Source organism: Arabidopsis lyrata, assembly GCF_000004255.2.
Source record: "Arabidopsis lyrata subsp. lyrata unplaced genomic scaffold ARALYscaffold_2, whole genome shotgun sequence".
NCBI lineage: Eukaryota > Viridiplantae > Streptophyta > Magnoliopsida > Brassicales > Brassicaceae > Arabidopsis > Arabidopsis lyrata.
The window spans coordinates 16,416,165-16,436,500 of NW_003302554.1; the positions used below are offsets into that span (position 1 = coordinate 16,416,165).

The 20,336-nt window shown below is 38.3% G+C and overlaps 4 protein-coding genes across 5 annotated transcripts; 2 read left to right on the plus strand and 2 right to left on the minus strand.

The window, feature by feature from the left end:
- Positions 1-19: 19 nt before the first annotated feature.
- On the minus strand, positions 20-2,741 carry LOC9323621 (calcium-dependent protein kinase 30). Its single transcript, XM_021010140.1, has 7 exons — positions 1,896-2,741; positions 1,631-1,774; positions 1,388-1,540; positions 1,148-1,263; positions 884-1,051; positions 549-779; positions 20-446 (listed from the first exon to the last, which is right to left on the minus strand). Exons 1-7 carry the CDS (start codon positions 2,533-2,535, stop codon positions 273-275), a joined length of 1,626 nt encoding a protein of 541 aa, XP_020865799.1. The 5' UTR covers positions 2,536-2,741; the 3' UTR covers positions 20-272.
- Positions 2,742-7,279: 4,538 nt separating this feature from the next.
- LOC9325053 (pentatricopeptide repeat-containing protein At1g74750) lies at positions 7,280-11,124 on the plus strand. 2 transcript variants are annotated; one of them, XM_021035003.1, is made up of 3 exons: positions 7,280-7,491; positions 7,774-8,261; positions 8,372-11,124. In XM_021035003.1, exon 3 carries the CDS (start codon positions 8,375-8,377, stop codon positions 10,925-10,927), a length of 2,553 nt encoding a protein of 850 aa, XP_020890662.1. In that variant the 5' UTR covers positions 7,280-7,491; positions 7,774-8,261; positions 8,372-8,374; the 3' UTR covers positions 10,928-11,124. The 2 variants fall into 2 exon arrangements, with proteins under 2 accessions (XP_020890662.1, XP_020890663.1); XM_021035004.1 differs by lacking the exon at positions 7,774-8,261.
- Positions 11,125-16,770, minus strand: LOC9323622 (zinc finger protein BRUTUS-like At1g74770). Its single transcript, XM_002888944.2, has 12 exons — positions 16,244-16,770; positions 15,691-15,909; positions 15,381-15,575; positions 14,946-15,298; positions 14,597-14,825; positions 12,805-14,513; positions 12,450-12,671; positions 12,226-12,360; positions 11,868-12,102; positions 11,700-11,759; positions 11,491-11,562; positions 11,125-11,398 (listed from the first exon to the last, which is right to left on the minus strand). The coding sequence occupies exons 1-12, from the start codon at positions 16,502-16,504 to the stop codon at positions 11,297-11,299; spliced, it is 3,792 nt and encodes a 1,263-aa protein (XP_002888990.1). The 5' UTR covers positions 16,505-16,770; the 3' UTR covers positions 11,125-11,296.
- A 778-nt stretch (positions 16,771-17,548) lies between these two features.
- Positions 17,549-20,229, plus strand: LOC9325054 (protein NUCLEAR FUSION DEFECTIVE 4). The gene is made up of 2 exons (XM_002887512.2): positions 17,549-18,454; positions 18,829-20,229. The coding sequence occupies exons 1-2, from the start codon at positions 17,987-17,989 to the stop codon at positions 19,951-19,953; spliced, it is 1,593 nt and encodes a 530-aa protein (XP_002887558.1). The 5' UTR covers positions 17,549-17,986; the 3' UTR covers positions 19,954-20,229.
- The last annotated feature ends 107 nt before the right edge of the window (positions 20,230-20,336 follow it).

Genomic DNA, 20,336 nt, shown 5'->3' on the forward strand with positions numbered 1-20,336 from the left:
TATAAAAAGAAAATCTAAGTCAGAAAGAAGCTTTTATAACAATTAAACAAACATTACATACAAATACATTCATTCTCCAATGAAAAGCCTAACTACGCCAACAAATTACAAATTTCCAACTTCCCCAAAACCAAAAAAAAAAAAGAATCTCTAGAAGCAAAGTGAAGTAAGCCAAAATCACATCTGAAAAAAGCCCAGAAAAAAAACCCTTCTTGAACGTGTAAAAAACAGCATCAGATTGCTTCTGTTTTCGTGATAAACAAGTGTAAAGATCAAACTGCAATAGATTGTCCAGTGAGTGCGTCGTGTAGATGCATTGACCCATCTTTCATCAAGTTTAAGCTTAAGCTCTTAAACCTTTCTCTTGAGTATTGTCTTGACGCCTTTCTCCAATCAGTTCCAGCTTTCATCATCACCACAAACTCATCGTAGTTTATTCGTCCGTCCTGCAAAATCAAACATTATGATTCCTCTTAAGTATTTGATGACCTTTCTATAGGAAGAGTCTTTAGGGAGAAAGGAGATTATGTCTAGAGTTTTAGAAAAACCTTGTCAGTGTCGACTTCACGCATTATATCGATTATAACGCTGTTGTCTGGTTCACCTAACTCGTCGGTTAAAGCTTCACGTAGTTCTTCTGATTCGATGTATCCACTTCCATCTTTGTCAAAGAACATAAAAGCTTGTCTGAAATGCTCATCATTCTCCATCTTCTGCAAGTGAATTATCACTGCTACAAACTCTCCATAGTCTAAGCATCCATTTCCGTTAACATCCGCCTGCATCAATACTCAGATGTTAGCACCAGAGAGAACGAACATCTATTAATCTTTTGATCAAGAAAAATCCTCATAAGGGAATGGTATTTGGTTAAAAAAATTACCACTTCCATCAACAATTTGATCTCTGGTTCACCCAGTTGTGAACCGACTTTCCGGAGTCCAGCTCTGAGTTCTAGATATGATATTTTACCGTCGTTGTCATCATCCATCAGTGTAAACATGTTTCTGATCACTTCAACTTCTTGAATAGACAAGTGTTCCGCGATAACCTGGAAGCATCAAAAGGGAGTAAGTAAGTTAAACCACTCAAAGCTCCAAACAAAACTATAAACTCATCTGAAATGATAAGAGGCAACAAAACTTACACGCAGAGCTTTCTTTTTCAATCTATTCATCATGGAGAATTGCTTCAACCTTGACCTAACAATATCCCCTAAAGGAACATTTGGAGCTTTCTTAGCATTTTGTATCCAAGGGTGATCTGCAAGGGAGGAATCAGAAACCCTCTTCGCTTCAGTGCCGTTTTCTCATTGTCAAATCCAACACAAGAAACAAGTAAAAAAGAAGATGAAAAATCACAAGTGAGACAAGATCATCATCATTACCAAGAACTTGCTGAGCAGTCAAACGCTTAGTGGCATCAGGTTCCAACATCTGCTTCACAAGGCTCTTTGCGCTCTCTGATATCTGCGACCAAGGATCTCTCTTAAAATCAAGAACTCCCCTCAAGATTGCAAGAGCCACACCTTGTTCCGTCTCTGCAATCAAAACCTTGAACCACTCAGTTACTCTGATTAGTATAAGGTCTACAGATACAACTTTGTAATAAGAATCAAAGCTGCTTTAACCTGCCCAGAAAGGAGGAACACCACAGAGCAAGATGTAGAGGATAACTCCAGCACTCCACACATCAACCTCTGGTCCATAATTTCTCTTCAACACTTCTGGAGCCATATAATAAGGACTTCCTACAATCTCTGTAAACCTCTCCCCTGCAAAATGCATCAAAATCTCTCTTTTAAGTTTATTTCATAAGCAGGTTCAAATGTCAACTCTTAAACAATGTGACCAGAAAGCAAAATGAAGATCAAAGATTCTAAATTTAGCAATTACCAGGTTTAAAGAGCACAGATAAACCAAAATCAATGGCTTTAAGTGCAGAATTCTCCTTCTTGTTAGCAAACAAGAAATTCTCAGGCTTCAAATCTCTATGCATAACACCATTAATATGACACATCCTCACAACCTCCGCGATCGTCCTCGCGACGGTAGCCGCCGCACGCTCTGTATAATGTCCTCTCGCAACAATCCGATCAAAAAGCTCACCTCCTTCACAAAGCTCCATCACCAGATGCACGTTCTCGTTATCCTCATAAGTCGCTTTGAGTTTCACAACGTTTGGATGTTCCGGGAGAGTTGACATGATCGTGACTTCACGGCGGACGTCTTCCACGTCGACGGCGGTTCGGAGCTTTCTCTTGGAGATTGATTTGCAAGCTAAAGCTTCACGAGTCTCTCTGTCTGTACAAAGATAGGTGATTCCGAATTCGCCGCGACCGAGTTCTCGTCCGAGGATATACTTGTCGCTGATCTGAGATTGATGGCTCATAGGGATCACACGTAACGGTGCGTGAGTTCTTAAACCATCGGGATCTTCGTAGAAGTTTGGTTTCCGTGGTCGTGGAGTCTTCTTCTTCTGGTTTGGTTTTGAGTTTTCTGGGTCAAACTTGACGCAGGCGATGCAATTACCCATGGCTGAGTTTTGAACTCAGCAGAAGATAATGAAGAGGGTAATTTGAAGAAGTTTGGGTTCGTTAGAACTAACTCCGACGACGGCGATTTATATTCCGGCGAACCGGTGAGTTGCAGAGAAGAGGAAGGAAACACGGGTTTAGCTGAAGAAAGTTTCGACCTTTTCGTAAAATTTCAATTTGGATCGAAATGATATAAAAAATTGTATTTATATCAAAAGGAAAAAGTTAAAGCAACTTATCTATATAATAATAATTAAACAAATTAATTGCATAGAAAACTGTAATTTTGAGCCATTTTCTAACCTATAATCTATAAAAAAATTGTAGAATATTTTCAGTCGTTTAGTAGGTAATTAATGGTAGTACTGTATTACAGAACAAGTTTTACTCTCTGGTGTATCTAAAAGGGTAAGTAATTAACATAAACTATATAGAAAAAAAATAGTCGTCGATCTGATGAGAGGTGGTGAAATGAAGGGCAGAGATGTAGCTTACGTGGAAGGGGAGAGTTTGATGAAGTTGTTGACCATAGAAGAAGTGGATACGGTGACATTGTCAAAAAGTGTGACGTTGGTTTCATTTGATTTGGTATCTGCTTACTATTTTCTTTTGTTTTAAAACTGAGTAATTATTAATTGTGAGAGAGTTTTTTTTGTCTTGTATTTACGCCATTACCTAAAAATTTATCTGAGTCAACTTTTTTTTTTGCTAAATAAATGTAAAAACTGATTCTTACCAATAGACATTTATATATTTGACGAGTGGGGAATGTTTTCACAATTTTTTCGTAGGAAAAATAACTTCGGGTTGTCAAATTCAAGATTAAAAAAACCTAGTAGTTATGTGTGATTTGAAAGGTTCTACCAAAAGATTTGGTGAAGATAATTTCAAAAGCTATCAGATTTGTAATTAAAATTAAGAGATATTATTAGGTGTAGACTTTGTCAATGTAAGGAGCTAACTGTCTGACTTTGTTTTTGTGAAAAAAACAAGTAATCGAAAGTAAATATATGAAGATTCTATTGATCAAAGTCAACAAAAATGCAAACAAATGCGAACGTCTCGTTGTTTTCTCTAATAAGTTTCTCACTTTTATATTCGAAATTAATTGACAAGTGTGTGTTGCCATGTCGGGATCTTATTCGTTTGCTTTCTATAAATCGGGTTTACATTCACATGATTTCTTCCAAGTTCCAAACAACATATCGTTCTCTATCATCCTATCAACAACTAATTGGAAGTTCAAAAATGAAACTCTTTTTGATCACATCGTATAATAACATTTGTGCATATGAATGGAAATATTTTTGTTTTATGTCACTCGTCAAACTGATATTAGTAGGTAAAAAAAGGAAGGTCTTTTATTTATTTCCCGGTTCTACTTTCAACCAACAATTATAGCAATTGGCAAAAAGAGTGTGAAAAAGTTGAAAAGTCGTGCAACAAAAGCGAGTCTTTGTAAATCAAAACATTACTTTGAGAAAACTAGATATATATATATAAGCCCCAAAAGGAGTTTTAAAACTTTGTTATGTTTGGTTACATGCTAGTATAGATGTTATAAATTCTTAAGCTATAAAATTCCATAAAAAATGGATAATTAAGAAGAATAAAGTAGTATCGATGAGATTGATTTTCACACCTAAAAAAAAAAGAGGAAATGATGGACCATGTTTTATCTTGTGCAACTTTTTAGCTGGCAAGATGATTGAAAAAGAACACTAACAATTGGGAAATTATTTATTCGGAAAAAGGGACTTTCTTCGATGAAGGAAAAACATGAGATTGTGTATGAAATGATGGGCTCAACTCAAATGTTTGAGATTGCATGTGTATGTGGCGTTGTCATGCCAACTATTCGATTTATTGAAGTCCCATCACTTTTTTTGCTTAAAAACTCTATCTACAACCTAAAACTATATAAGCTTTATCGTATAATTAATATCTTATAAAAATAAAAATGAATCCATGCCTTTGGCTTCAAATAGAAGTACCGGCGGTATGGTTGGTTTACCATTCATGATTCATCCATATTAACCATCGGAACTACGGTATACAAAATGATAGCTTAGTAATAATCATTCAAAAAAAAAATATCTTCGTAAAAATCTCGATAGCTAATTTCTGCTTAGGAGTGAATAACTTAGGTTTAGTTTAAGATTTTACAAGGTTTCTATTTAGTTCTAGTATGAGTTTCTCGAAATATGGACTAGTAAAGAGTGTAAGACTAACTCATACCATCAAGCCAACACAGTTCGTCAGCTAGTTGGGCTCGAAAACAAAATATCTTAAATGGACTAGTAACACTAATTTCCACAAAAAGCCCATTATCTTCTTTTAGCTTCAAACGGAATGCTTGAAGAGGAACACAACTAAATTATCTAATAATCATTGTTTACTTGTTACAAAATTTTAGATTTTTCAAAATAATAATAATATATAAATCTCAATAGATTAAATCTCTCTGTTATTTAAGTTCATCGTTCCAATTTTTTTTGTTTACACAGTTTGCGAATCTTGATTGTTTATTTATTTTTAGGAAAAAGAACGTTCTAGCCAAACAGGCATAGAGGATTTTGCAGGATAAGGACAATCTCTTTACTCTCTTTTTGAAGAGTAGATATTTTGTTGATTCATCATTCCTTCAAGCTCAAATGGGAGGGCGTCCTTCTTTTGCATGGAGAAGTATTCTCCATGGGAGAGATCTCCTCAAAAATGGTCTTCGACATATGATTGGTGATGGTGATTCTACTTTTGTCTGGACTGTTCCTTGGGTTCTTGATGGTGTAATGAGAGCACCACTTATGAAGAACATCATCTTCGACTTGGATTTGAAAGTAAAAGATCTTCTGGACCCTATTACCGGTTTGTGGGATCTTGATCATTTGCATGATCATTTTTATCCAAGGGATGTTGATTTGATCTTAAAAATCAAACCGGTCAAATCTTCTATGGATTACTTCATCTGGGAACACACAAGGAGTGGAGAGTACTCGGTTAAATCCGGATATTGGTTTGGTTTTCAAAGAGACAAGGCTGACCTTATTAGAGAAGCACAAATGCAGCCCTCCATTTTGCCCATCAAAGATCTGATCTGGAAAAGCATTACTCCAACGAAGATTAAAAATTTTATGTGGAAAGTGATTAGTGGTGCTATTCCTGTTGTTGATAGGATGATGAGAAGAGGACTCAAAGTGGACTCAAGATGTCAGACTTGTGGGCTTGAAGGTGAATCTACAAACCATGTCTTATTCAATTGCACGGCTGCGAGGCAGACGTGGGCCTTATTTAACTTCCCAATCCCTAGTCATGGGTTTGATTCTCACTCTATCTATCACAACATGTTTTACCTCTTCTTGACTGCAAAAGATAGTATGATTCCTTTGGAGATTAGAAGATCATTTCCTTGGATTTTGTGGCAGTTGTGGAAAAACAGAAATCTGTTTTTCTTTGAAGGAAGAAGATTTGTGATCACTGAAACTGTGGCAAAGATAAAAGATGATGTCAATCAATGGTTTTTTGCGCAAATCTTAGAGAACAGGGATTTGAGGAACGACCAACTAGCTCAGGCTAATATTAAGACCAAATGGTCTCCTCCGCCCCATGAATGGTTAAAGTGCAATGTTGGATCTTCATGGGATAAAACACATTGTATTGGAGGAGGTTCATGGGTGCTTAGGAATGAACATGGACATGTGATCTATCATGGCAGAAGATCTTTTGCTTTTGTGAACAGTAAGCTGGAGGCTAGTGTCATATGTTGGCAATGGGCAATGGAGAGTATGAGAAGCCTCAGAGTAAACAAGATTACCTTCGCTTCTGAGGATACCGATCTGATTGGAGCTGTTTTAAGGCCAGCTGCTTGGCCCTCTTACAAGTTCTACTCTGTTCTTTTGTCTGCTGAATTAGGAAATTTTTTGGATTGGAAGTTGTGTGGTGAGGTTAGGAGCTCTAACCTAGGAGCTCATCTCATTGCCAAAAGTGTTACAAAGGAGGATCGTCGCAAATCGTACGTAGCAACCGGTTTTCCTTTGTGGTTAAAACATCTTTTTGAGAATGAAAGTAGTAATTGCCGAGGTGTAGTACTCATGTGGGTTGATCTTGATGATTGTCTTTGATCCTCTTCTTTTGTATGTTTGGTTGAAACTCATGATATATATAACAACAAAATCTTTAATTAAAGATTAAACTCTAAATGTTTGGTTAAATTTTCGGATTGAATCATATCCAGAAAATCTCTCTCTAAACTCTAATTAAAGTCCCAAAACGGTCATATTCAAGACATGAAAGTAATGCCACGTGTACAGCGAAACTTGAGGAGGGCAGAACCCGAAACGTTTGCTCAAAGGGGGGACAAAGTAAAGTAAAAAAAGAAGTCCAACTTCTGCCGCTTTTACAGCTAAATCCAAAATATTCTTTTATTTTCACAATTCAACCTCTAACTTTTAAAAGTAACAATTCGACACCGAATTCATTAAGAGTTAATCGGTAAAAGCGATTTACATATAACAAAATAATATTGCATTCTAAAGAAATGAACTCAATTAGTGAATTATATACATATACTGAAACATTAATTTAGAGTTGCCTAATTTAAATTAGGAAAAACATTTATGGTGATGTTATGTAATAAATACAAAGATTTAGGGGTCTAGTCGAAAAAGGTATGTAGACAAAGGAACATATTTAATAAAAATAAAAAGAAAAATAAAAAGAGACAGTAAAAGCAAAAAAAGTCGTGACCTTTTTTTTTTGCAAGGTCGTAACTTTAGAGCTTTGTACCCAATTTGCTTGGAGAGCAAAACAAACTTGAAGCTTCCATAATTGACGGCCACAGAGGGAGAAGGCAATTTCGCCTTCCTCTCTCGTTTTCTATCCTGAAGAAATCTTCTTTGTTTTCTGTTTTCTCGGGATAACCAAGCAGCCGAAGGAAGTCAAATACCACCGTTTATAAGGTGACTTCGTAGTCTCGTGATCTCTCGCTTTTGAATTCTGTTCTTTACTTTTTCCGATGGAAATTTCGCTTCTTTCTTAGCAATAAATGTCGCTTATTTCTGGGTTTCTCCTCTTCTCTCCTCTGTTTATCTGCTTTTCGATGATATCGAGCTTGTAACTCGGCTTGTTTTTAGTTTTATGCGACTTGATTTTGAGATTGAATGTTTGACTGTACGTTCTAATTGTTGACTCTAATAGTAGCTCTGTTCCTTTTTCTCTTTCTTTCTTTGGATATTTTTAAGATTTGAATGTGAATCAGAGGGTGAAGAGAGATTCTAACAGAGGCCCAGTTTCACAGCACAATATTTTTGAGCAACTGGTTACTATGCATTTCGAGAATGGGGATGGTCTATTTTAGTTTTGTCAATAGACTTTGTTGTATATTTTAGTTATGGCCATTTTGGGATTCTTGGTTTGTGAAAGGATGATACTTTATGGAGCAGCTCAAATAAAACCGGAAAGCTCAATTTCTATTTCTGTTAAGTGGTTTTTACTCTGAGAATTATGCAAGATATGGGGTGACTTTGAATAAGTAATGTACAAAGCTTCTCAATCTGTTGTAACTTATAAGAGATAAAGAGTTGTATACAGCTTTGTGGACAAGAGAGCTACATGGCTAATAAAATGTAAATTTGCTTTGTATTTCATGGCTTGGTTTCACGACCAAGTGTTGAACCTTAATTACTGCGTTTGGTGGCTCCGTTGACATCATTCTGGTGAGAGATTCCAGGTAGTGCAATAGGTTGCTAAGATAGTTTTGGGGAACACTCTTTTTTTTTAGTTCTTAATATTTGAATCTTTACGAGTCTTCTCTGAGCTTGTGATTCTTTTTTCTTGCAGACAATGATTCGTGCAAAGCACATTAGTAATCTTTCTAGCTCAGCAAGATCCTTTTTTCTTAGTGGAACGAGACCTAGTGCTGGTGATGGAAATTCTTGTACATGCGCTGAGGATGAAAGTTGCGTCTCAAAACGCCAACAAATTAGGACTGAAGTTGTACAAACTGGAAAGAAAGTATCTAATCTAGCAGCTGGACTAGCTGGAAATATATTACCAGTAGAGGCTTGTAAACCGCCGGTGGTCCCGAAGTCGGTTGAGCATTTCACTCGACCATTGCTTCTTCCGCAGCATGTATCCTCTCCTGCTTTGCCGGGGAAAACAGATTCTGCTATTATTAAAGATGATGTGGGGGCACCTATTGGTGATCAGATATTCAAGGCTGGTAATGGTATTGGAACTGTAAATTTATTGTCAGATGTAGCAAACTATAAGATCCCTTTATCAGATGGAACTGAAGTTGTCGGTTTGCCTAAAAGCTGTATGGTTGATCCTACTCGGCCTATTTCGAGTGTAAAGTCTTCAAATGTGAAAGTCATCAGAAGAGAGCACCTTGCTAAAGTCTACCCTAGGTCCGCTTCCAAAGATTCATCAGACCGCGTTGCTATAAACAGCTCTCCAAGTATTAAGCAAGCGTCATTTGAAGCTCATGATTTACTCTCAAACACTGCCTCTGGAAAGAGGAAAAGCATGCCACAAAGAACCTATATTGATTCAACCAGGTATGCATCTGGTGGTTGTGACTATAATGTGCATTCTTCGGATGACAGAACGATAATATCCTCTGTTGAAGGTTTCGGTAAACCCTCAAGGGAAATGATGAGAGTGACTCCAGGGACTGCTCCAACACCTAGGCAGTATTGTAACCCTGGATACGTTGTAGAAAATGTTTCTGGTATATTGCGGAGATTCAAATGGGGACATGCTGCTGAAGAGGCCCTTCACAATTTCGGTTTCAGGATGGATGCATACCAAGCTAATCAAGTTCTTAAGCAGATGGATAATTATGCGAATGCACTTGGTTTCTTTTATTGGCTGAAAAGGCAACCTGGGTTTAAGCATGACGGGCATACTTATACCACTATGGTAGGTAATCTTGGTCGTGCAAAGCAATTCGGTGCGATAAACAGGCTTCTTGATGAGATGGTTAAAGATGGATGTAAGCCAAATACTGTTACATATAACCGGCTCATCCATAGCTACGGCCGTGCAAATTACCTCAATGAAGCTATGAATGTTTTTAAGCAGATGCAAGAGGCTGGTTGTGAGCCTGACCGTGTAACTTACTGTACCCTGATAGACATCCATGCTAAAGCTGGATTTCTTGACATTGCCATGGACATGTACCAAAGAATGCAAGCAGCAGGGCTTTCTCCTGATACTTTCACCTACAGTGTTATAATAAATTGTCTTGGAAAAGCGGGCCACTTACCTGCTGCACATAGGCTCTTTTGTGAAATGGTAGGTCAAGGTTGTACCCCTAATTTGGTCACATTCAACATCATGATAGCTTTGCATGCCAAGGCGCGGAATTATGAGACTGCGTTGAAGCTCTACAGAGACATGCAAAATGCCGGGTTTCAACCGGACAAAGTGACATACAGTATTGTTATGGAGGTACTTGGACACTGTGGATTTCTCGAGGAAGCAGAGGGTGTTTTCGCTGAGATGCAACGTAAGAACTGGGTTCCTGATGAACCGGTTTACGGTCTTTTGGTGGACTTGTGGGGAAAAGCTGGCAATGTGGAAAAAGCTTGGCAGTGGTATCAAGAAATGCTTCACGCCGGTCTGCGACCTAATGTTCCCACATGCAATTCCCTTCTCAGCACTTTCCTTAGGGTTCACAGGATGTCTGAAGCCTATAACTTATTACAAAGCATGCTGGCGCTTGGTCTACATCCTTCTTTGCAGACATACACATTGCTATTGAGTTGTTGCACAGATGCTCGTTCAAACTTTGACATGGGCTTTTGTGGCCAGCTAATGGCAGTCTCAGGTCATCCGGCTCACATGTTTCTCCTCAAAATGCCACCTGCAGGTCCTGATGGCCAAAAAGTGCGTGATCATGTCAGCAACTTCCTTGATTTTATGCACAGTGAGGACAGAGAGAGCAAGCGAGGACTCATGGACGCAGTAGTGGATTTTCTCCACAAGTCAGGTCTAAAAGAAGAGGCTGGTTCGGTATGGGAAGTGGCTGCAGTTAAGAATGTGTATCCAGATGCATTGAGGGAGAAAAGCTGCAGCTATTGGCTTATAAATCTCCATGTAATGTCGGAAGGAACTGCAGTCATCGCACTTTCTAGGACACTTGCATGGTTCCGTAAGCAGATGTTGGTTACAGGAGACTGTCCTTCACGGATTGATATAGTAACTGGTTGGGGAAGACGAAGTAGAGTCACAGGCACGTCGATGGTTAGACAAGCAGTTGAGGAATTGCTCAACATATTCAACTTCCCGTTTTTCACTGAGAACGGGAACTCGGGCTGTTTTGTAGGATGCGGAGAGCCTCTCAAGAAGTGGTTGCTTGAATCATATGTTGAGAGGATGCATTTGCTTTAGTTGTAGAATAGTTGTTTTGATTTCTTCTTTTAAGGTCTCTAAATTTTTTTCTATCTTTTGGCGGAATCGCAATGGTTTGGTTTTGTAGGTCATAAGTTTAAGGTTAGTGATGACTGGAATTTTTCTCCAGAATTTTGTTCTCATGTCGACATAAACTACTCTTGAGGTTGGTTGTAATGGGAGTATAGAATTCAATCTTTCAGGGTGATACGACCCATATTGAATTATTGATTACATTTGGAATATTTTTTGTATGATTTATTTTTGTACAACATCAAATGTTACAAAAATGTTTTCTTATCAGCCATGTACTACATGGACAGCTGATTCTACAATAATGTCAATGGAAAAGGAAAATTGGAGAGAGATCTAAAGGAGCCTTGAATTGTAGGAGCCACAGCTTGTGCATTTGTGGTAAAGCCAATGGTAAGGAGCATTTCCTTTTCTTCCACAGTCATTACACAAGATCACCTGCACCAAACCATTTTTCTATTCGGTTTATTCTTGAGACCGATGCTTTGTACTATGTAACAATATGAAGAGAGATAGAGAGAGATCTAAACCTGAGTTTTGTTGGAGTATTCATCAGGCATCTTCTCTTCTGCAAGCAATGCGTCTAACATCTTAAAGTAGACCTGTGTGAGAAAGTTCATTGCTTAGTGATGTGCATCGTTCCAATAACGACTACTATTTGGACGTCAGAAGAACTTTGATGCAATTACTAATCTTTTCTAGGGAAAACAATACTCTGTTTGAAAATGGTGTAACTGACCTGCATATCTCCTAGTGACTTGCTGCAGATAGGGCATGTGTAATGTGAACATGTGTACTCCTACAACCAGAATCAAAGAACAAAGCCTTAAGTAATCTTAGCATTACTATGTGTTTTACTTTTTCACTACTACCCAAATTAAAAAGATATTTTGACAGGGTTAAGTACCTGAAAGCATGTGGAGTGCATCAAGTGACCGCAAGGAAGAGCCTTCACAGGAGAGCTGGAGGTGAAGATATACTCGTGGCATATAGGGCAATTATCTTCTAAGCACTTTTCCCTGCAAACATGCTCTACTAAGGTACGTGACATGCAAGCATTGCATTTCATGCAATGGAAGTAATCAATGCCCAGTCCTTTCCCTACCCGGCAGAGGTTGCAGTAAGGGCAGTGATATATTTTCCTGTTAGGAAGAATCTTTTGTTAACCACTACCGATGTTTAGTCGATAAAGGAAGCACAAGAATTATATTTCATTTCATAGTTTTGATAACTTGCAAGAAAAGGTGAAACAGGGGAGAAGTTACCTTTCATCGTCATATAATTTGCATATTTGGCAAAAGTATTTTCCCATTGACGATTTACATGAAGTATTTGAGCAATTTGCACCAATCGGCTGGATCAAGAGGCATTTCATGCACATTATCTTTGTAATCTGTTTCCTGCATAAAAATTCAAGAGAACCAGAAATGGTTGAAGACACGACAAGATTTTTCGAAGCTCCTTGTATAAAAGTAGAAGTTGTAACTACCTATCCACCGAGTGATCAGCTTCTTCATCATGGCATCGTATACATGTGAACAGCTTGTCACAACAAGGAGCAAAAAGCTTGCATTTTCTCTTGTAATGATTGCAACCAAAGATCAAACTATGAGGATCTCGATATGATGGATGTTGACCAGGAACTGTTTCCATGTTGCTTGAGAGAGATGATGGTTCCAAAATATTTGTACGTTGTGAGATATTCCACCGACTGAAAGAAGAACCTGACATTTTAGTCTCAATATAAAGACAAATTTAATGTGATATACATAAGAGTAAATAGACTTCTCTGCTTATCTAAATAGGTTACAACAGGACACCAAAAGAGAGATAACATGGCTTACCTCATTAACAAATTCTGCTTGATATAGGATTTCTTCTGAGGATTCAAGGAAGAGTCGCATGATATTTTCTTAATCACAACCACAAGTTCTTCCTCACTCATTGTTAACAATTGTTCATATCTCTTGGATGGACCAAACTGGCTAACCTTCTGAGACATTTGGAAAGTCTGACTAGGATTTCTTGTCTGGAAATTGTTGTCAGTTTGTTCTTTGTCCCTCTTTTGGTCAGCTCCTCTACATATCTTTTTACTTTCTGAGCGTTCTAGATCCTTCTCCTCTTTGTTGCCGAGTTCAACATTGTTATTATGAGGTGGCTGATTCATCATACCCGTGAAGTCTGTTTCTGAGAGTTGGACAAGGTTGCTCCCTATGTCCCCATCAGCAGCTGCTTCAAAGAGATACTTCCAAACAATCTCTAGTGGATCTGAATCCCCAAATGGATCATTGTTTGATTCTCCTGCTTCCTCTTGTAAAACATGACCGTTGTACCATTCTGTTAGCCATTCGACAAACATTGTTTTCCTAGTTACTTGGCGCCACAAGGACATCGCGGCAAGCTGTTCATCAGAAGTCAATGATTCCATTAACCAAGGAATCATATCCTGCAATATTTCCCCACTTATTCTCCCAAGCATGCATCCTATCATTTTCTCTTGTTCTTCAATAGAGAAGCAGTTTCTGAATAGACCCCATAGCTCAGTTTCTTCATGTTGGATATGCTCAGACAACAGCTTGTGCATAGATTTGCAAATCTCTTGGAGACTCAGACATAACCGCTCATACTTCGTCTTTCGATGGTGGTCCACTGCATTGGTATTTATGGTAGAAACCAACATGTTCAGTTCTGCCATCTCATTCAAAATGAATGAAACTTTGTCGAAGTGTTTAGTTTCTAGCTCATGATCAATGCCAAATGAGTGACTAATGTTTTTAAGTTGTCCCTTGGCCTCCAATGCTGGAAATGCAATTTCATCCTCTGCATCCGAATGTATCTGATACAAGAACTTTATCATATGGAATCGCTGTTGAAACTCCGCGAGGAACCGAAAGTCGGCTGCCAATCTTGCCGATCCACAAACAAGGTAGTCCAAATCCATCTTCATTGCCTTATGGAAGAAGAAAAGGAGGTCAATTGGTTTTACATCCATTATCGATGGATCATCCATATTCTTCTCACCAAAAAAATTTGGAAGATGGAGAGGAGGCTTGAGCTTTCCCGAGAAAATCATTTGCTGATTCATTCGACTAGAGTAAGGTGTCTCATACATGTCTCCAGCAGCTAGATCCATTGACATGAAGCAGGTTGAAGACTTATCTTTCTTTCTAGGACAAACAACTTTAGATCCTTTGCATAGTTGCATCTGTGTTTGGTTGGAAAATGATCCTGATGCTTCTTCATTGTGATCTTTTTGGCAGGAACATCTTACTTTGAACATCACTGCCAGCTGTTTCCAAAAAGTTTCAACAGAGGTTTTTCCTGAGTAGCCAAAACGAAGCCACTGTAGCAAGAGGCGTGGAAATGATTTCTTGGGAGAAGAATCTTCCAAACTTAAGAAATGAAGAATTGATTGAGATTCCTCTTCTGATAGATGAGCAGAAAACCAAAGTATGACACACTTTAGCAATCCAAGAGGTAAGACATGAATGCTTGTGTATAGGAGCTGCTTCTGCATTTCATGGTTGCAATTCTTGCTGATGATTGGGAATACCTGGACAACAATGAGTGCAACAATTAAATATAAAATACATACAAGGCAAATGGAAAGTAAAGAGAAACAGTTTCAACTGTTACCTCTGTTCGCTGTACAGAAAATTGATTTGTTACTTGTACTATAAGGGACTCAAGTTCCTCCTGAAGCTGCAATAGAAAATCATCTGTCCTTGTTTTATCATCAGCACTTTTGTATAGAAATCTCTGAAAATTCTCAAGACAACCATCTATGTTGAATTGTTTGGCAGTTGAAGAGGGGCGAGCTGTCATTTCTTCTAACACTGGGTGAAAGAACTTCTTAAATGCATTGCTACAACAAAATAAAGCATTTTTTGTAACCCAATCAGAGAAAGAAGTAGGATGAAAAATAAAAAGATAAACGGCTTAAGAGACTAGGCACCATACCGAATTAATCGAACAAACTATTTACCTATAAGAAACAAGGACATCAGCAAGGAAGTTTAATCGGGCCATCAGTACATCAAGGTCCACAAGAAGGCTTGAGAATTTTGCTCTGCATAATCCTTCTTGAATATCTCTCAAATCCTTTTCAATTGCATTTTGAAAAAGTCGAAGACCATGAATCGGGCTGCGTCCTACATTTGGAATAGAAAGGGACTTTTTACTCCACTCCCAAAACCGTTGAAAACATCCGCTGGACGGATGTGACTCAGGTGATTTCTTCATACTTTTAGACACATTAACATACTGGACTCCTTTCATGATCTCTGTAGGAGTCCCATAAGAAGATTGACTGTCGTCAAGAAGCCAAGAGCTTATGACCTTCAGGAAATTCTATCTTATCAAAATGATGAACATGAAAGAAGAAAAACATAGCATATCTCAGCAAAGGGGATATATATACCTGTTGCATTGAGTCTTCAGCTGGGGCAACATCTTTAATGCAATTCTCAACTTCAATTTTCTCCTCGTGAGAGAGATAAGACATCATCCATGGCAAAAAGTCTTCAAGCACCATCACTGGAACACTACATATGAATTGCCACACAAGTGACGCCTGTTCTCGGAAAGAGAACTTCTCAATTAACAAAGGAAAGACCTGTATGAAGCATGACTCGTTAGGCACCACTATGGAAAGTGATAAGAGTATTATCTGTGACTGAAATGTTGTTTCCATGGAAAACTCTTGTATAACAAGCTCAACAATTATATACCTGACGCTCTTCTTTAAGCATATGTTGGCATATAGATGATTGAATGGTGCCTATACATAATATAACTTCACGAAGAACATCACTTGTGCTTCCTATTTCTTCCTCAAGAACATGTAGCCAATGAAAAATTGAGGTGAAGAGATCATCTGTGCCAGCATGCTCAAGTGAATAATTAGAAACTATGTTTTTTACTCGTTTATCAAGCGCCAAAAATATAACCTGCCAGTAAAAAAAATCGTTTCAAAATCCACTGTTAATTATATATCATGATAAGGATTCCAATCTTACGAGTCAGATTCTTGACATCATTCAAGCTTCACAAACTGAAACTAGAGACTGCAACACGAATTTAGACAAGGTCTTTACCCTAGAAACCTAGTCTAACCAAGATCGAAGCAGTTTTGTTCCAAAATCTCGTAGCACCAATTGTAAACAAACCAAGATTAATTGAGATATGATGACTACTTAAGCTCTTGTGTCTGTTTACTATTTTAGTAGAGAAATTAAAAACAGAGAAAAATCACAACTTAAAAAGTGATAAAAAAAATCTAACCTCATCTTCAGCTGCACTATGATACTTATATACAAGCTTCAAAAACTCAAACTTCCGGGAGAGCTCCACCGCCAGATCCCCGCTAAAGGAATCAGCTTCTGCAGCGTCAGTAGCGAAACGCCGGAGGTCCACCAGCTGAGCACGAAAAGCCTTGTGGCAGTAAACGAAGAAAAGAACCGGAGCATCAGAAAGCTTGGTATTTCCAACGGTAACCGCAGAAGCATTTTCGGGCGGAAGGGAATGAAGATTTCCGCCTCCCATCCACCGCAACAACAACCGTGATTGAAATCAAATTTTCGTCGTCGTGGTCGTCAAGTGAAGGAGAAAAGGGAAAGAAGAAGGAACCGAGTTGAGGAATAGAGAAGCATTTTAAAGGCCTGATACATCTTCCTAGTCGTCACTCTCTTTCTGCAGAAGCCAGTTCTTTTTATTATAATCAATTTGGGATTTTGAGTTTTATTATATTACAAGTGACTGAGACGTTGCAGCTGAAAACCAACCATAGCTTATATCATATTTGTGGCGGGATTTTAATTTAAATATCTGTTAGTTTTGTCTCTGTTTCTTTGGTAACTAACTAAAGTTATTTTCATTTCTTATTGTCTCATTTAGAACCAGCCCCGACTCAATATATTTGAGAGCCTTAGGGCAAAAAAATTTTTTTTGGCCTATTATTATATACAAAGAGAAAATTTACTTATTTTTAAAAAATTTTGCGGAGTTTTTATAGTAAAAATTGTTATTTTAAAAATTTTGGGCCTTTTTATACATTTTCTTATAAATAATTAGGCCTCTTAAAATATAATTTTCATATTAATAATATTTTTAAAAAATATTTAGGCATTTTTTATATGTAAAATTTTTTTATAAAAAAAAAAGCTCCGGGCCGTCGCACCTCCGCCCTACCCATCTGAGCCGGGGCTGTTTAGAACTTTAGATTGTTAAAATATAAACGGGTAGATTTTTTAACCCCGAAATAAACAAACATCAAATCATATCCTGAAGTTTTTTCTTTAGAAGAATTAATCAAACACGAATGGATATAAATTATAATGCAATTCTTCAACATTATTTATTTTTTTTATCAGAGAAAGAAAAAACAATATTTTGGTTGTTGTCAACTGTTCAACATTAGTTTATATCTCCAACGTCGTTCATTATTATAGTATAATAATGCATGAAAAAACATTAATTAGATGTTTAACTAATGAGTGGTGATCCGACATATACAAATATTAACATTGCATAATTTTATATTAAATCTGTTAATAGTTATGATGTTTTGTAATTGAGTAACATTGAAAAATCTCGTGATATGCGGGAGATTAACTGAGTCAGCCTCGTGATTATAAAACGATTGGTCGAGAGAGTGGCGTGACCTTGGCCGGCCGTACAGTTGTCTCCATCCTCCTTGACCAGTCAACGTTGAATTTGTTAGTTTAATCCATTAATTAACCCCGTTCCGTCTTGTAACCCCCACGAGCCGTCTTGTGTCTGTCGTGTGCTCTCCATCTGACTCCACGTGTCATTCCAGTTTATTGGGCTCACAAAATCGAAACTACGACTATATGAGCCCATCTAAACATTTTTGAGCCCATTAAGTTTGTCCAATAAAAAAAACAAATATTTCGAAAAAAAAAGAAAAGTTTCGTCATCGTGTTCGCTTCTTCGCCGTTCAGGAGGGAAAAAAAAGGGTCTGACTTTCTCCTTTTCCGGCGAGGAAGGTGGTGATAATTGGCGGCGATGGAGATATTAAGGACGAAATGGGTGGCTATGGCGGCTAGTATATGGATACAATGCACAAACGGCGCTTCCTACACCTTCGGAATCTATTCCGCTGTCTTGAAATCGACTCAATCGTACGATCAATCCACCCTCGACACCGTCTCCGTCTTCAAGGACATCGGAGCAAACGCCGGAGTTTTCTCCGGGCTTTTATACACTTACGCTACCTCCAATCGTCGCCGTGGACGGGGAGGAGGCGCAGGAGGACCTTGGGTGGTGCTTGCTATTGGGGCAATTCAGTGCTTCGCTGGTTATTTTCTCATTTGGGCTTCCGTTACCGGACGTATTAGGAAGCCGCCGGTGCCGCTGATGTGCCTGTTTATGTTCTTAGCAGCTCAGTCACAAACGTTCTTTAATACGGCTAATGTTGTTAGTGCCGTTGAGAATTTCGCTGACTATGGTGGTACAGCCGTTGGGATTATGAAGGTGAATTTTTGATGTTGCTTTTCGATTTCTTGGTGTATTGAATGGATCTGTATTGTTGGATCACGTCAATTTGTTTCCTTGGGACCCAATGAGCAATATTCGACAATGATTGATCCTGGTAGATTATCAATGAGGAGGCTTTGGTAAAGGTCGATGCTTTGAACTTGAATGTGGGAGCAATCAAGATCTGAATCAAGTCGTTGATTTGTGCATTGCTGCTTAAGATCAATTTTTCAGTTGATAAATTTTGTGATTTCTGTTACTGTTGAGAAGACCATGTTTTTGTGTAAAACTGAGTTTTCTTACAAGCTGTGTTCAATTTGTTTATGATCATAGTGAAGCATCCAAGCTTATCTCTACTTCTTTCTTTGCAGGGTTTTCTTGGTCTAAGTGGAGCGATACTAATTCAACTGTACGAGACATTGTGCGCTGGAGATCCGGCGAGCTTCATTCTCTTACTGGCAGTAACACCAACAGTGCTCTCACTCTTGGTCATGCCTCTGGTCAGGATCTATGAGACAAGCGTAGCCGATGATAAAAAGCATTTAAATGGTCTTTCAGCTGTATCTCTAATCATTGCAGCTTATCTTATGATCGTTATCATATTGAAGAACACCGTTGGTTTGTCATCATGGGCCAATGTTGTCACACTTGTATGTCTAGTCGTCCTGCTTGCCTTGCCTCTACTTATTGCGAGAAGAGCACAACGAGACGGCATGGAAAAACCAGCACCACATGAGTATTCCCCTCTGATAAGCAGTCCAAAGGCAACAACCTCCGGTAACCAAAGTTCTGAAGGTGACAGTAGAATAGATTCTGGTCTGAGTGAGAACCTGAATCTTCTGCAAGCTATGAAAAACCTAAGCTTCTGGTTGTTGTTTCTTGCTATGATTTGTGGAATGGGTTCTGGACTTTCGACGATAAACAACATCCGACAAATAGGTGAGTCTCTTCGATACTCATCTGTTGAGATAAATTCGTTGGTTTCCTTGTGGAGCATATGGAACTTTCTTGGTAGATTTGGAGCTGGTTACGCTTCAGATGCATTGCTACACAAAAAAGGATGGCCACGTCCATTGCTAATGGCTGCAACACTTGGAACAATGACGATAGGCCATCTAATTATAGCCTCTGGTTTTCAAGGAAACCTTTATGTCGGTTCTGTTATAGTTGGCGTTTGTTATGGTTCACAATGGTCTCTGATGCCTACAATCACCTCTGAACTATTTGGGGTTCGGCACATGGGAACCATCTTCAACACCATATCTGTAGCTAGTCCCATTGGTTCCTATATCTTCTCTGTAAGATTGATCGGTTATATCTATGACAAGACTGCTTCTGCGGAAGGGAACACATGTTATGGCTCTCACTGCTTCAGGCTGTCATTTATTATAATGGCCTCTGTTGCATTCTTCGGGTTTCTTGTCGCCATTGTATTGTTCTTTCGGACAAAGACGCTCTATCGTCAGATTCTCGTAAAGAGATTGCATCGCCGATAGAGTTCTTGTGAATACTATGCTCGAGAAAAAACGAATACCGCTTCTCTTGCCAAATCCATGGTAGCTTACGATTCTCAGAGGTACACATCAATTACTTTACCTATAAGTTGATTGTAAGTTATGTTTGTATCAAATGTCTGTGTTTAGAGATGGGAAGAAAGAAAGCTGAGATCTTTGTCTCTCTTTCTTTTTTGTAGTTTCTTCCACAAATGTGAGTTTTGTGAAGTGTATAGACATCTCATAGTTTCCCAATAATGTTGAATTCTTTTTAATTCATATTGTTGATTACGGTGCATTTAAATAGTAATAATTTGCAGGCCATCAGGTCTCATTCATTCATTATTCAAATTAATCCACAAAACCAATTGACCATTCACCAACAC

Bases quoted from the DNA above. Each gene is read 5' to 3' on its own strand.
- LOC9325053 (XM_021035003.1), top strand. From the start codon at position 8,375: ATGATTCGTGCAAAGCACATTAGTAATCTTTCTAGCTCAGCAAGATCC.
- LOC9323622 (XM_002888944.2), bottom strand. From the start codon at position 16,504: ATGGGAGGCGGAAATCTTCATTCCCTTCCGCCCGAAAATGCTTCTGCG. The intron at 14,514-14,596 runs GTAACAGTTGAA...ATTGTTGTCCAG, and splicing joins TTTCTGTACAGCGAACAGAG to GTATTCCCAATCATCAGCAA. The intron at 12,672-12,804 runs GTAAGCCATGTT...TTCTTCTTTCAG, and splicing joins AAGCAGAATTTGTTAATGAG to TCGGTGGAATATCTCACAAC.
- LOC9323621 (XM_021010140.1), bottom strand. From the start codon at position 2,535: ATGGGTAATTGCATCGCCTGCGTCAAGTTTGACCCAGAAAACTCAAAA. The intron at 1,775-1,895 runs GTAATTGCTAAA...TGCATTTTGCAG, and splicing joins ATCTGTGCTCTTTAAACCTG to GGGAGAGGTTTACAGAGATT. The intron at 447-548 runs GTTTTTCTAAAA...TTGATTTTGCAG, and splicing joins GTGAAGTCGACACTGACAAG to GACGGACGAATAAACTACGA.
- LOC9325054 (XM_002887512.2), top strand. From the start codon at position 17,987: ATGGAGATATTAAGGACGAAATGGGTGGCTATGGCGGCTAGTATATGG. The intron at 18,455-18,828 runs GTGAATTTTTGA...CTTTCTTTGCAG, and splicing joins CAGCCGTTGGGATTATGAAG to GGTTTTCTTGGTCTAAGTGG.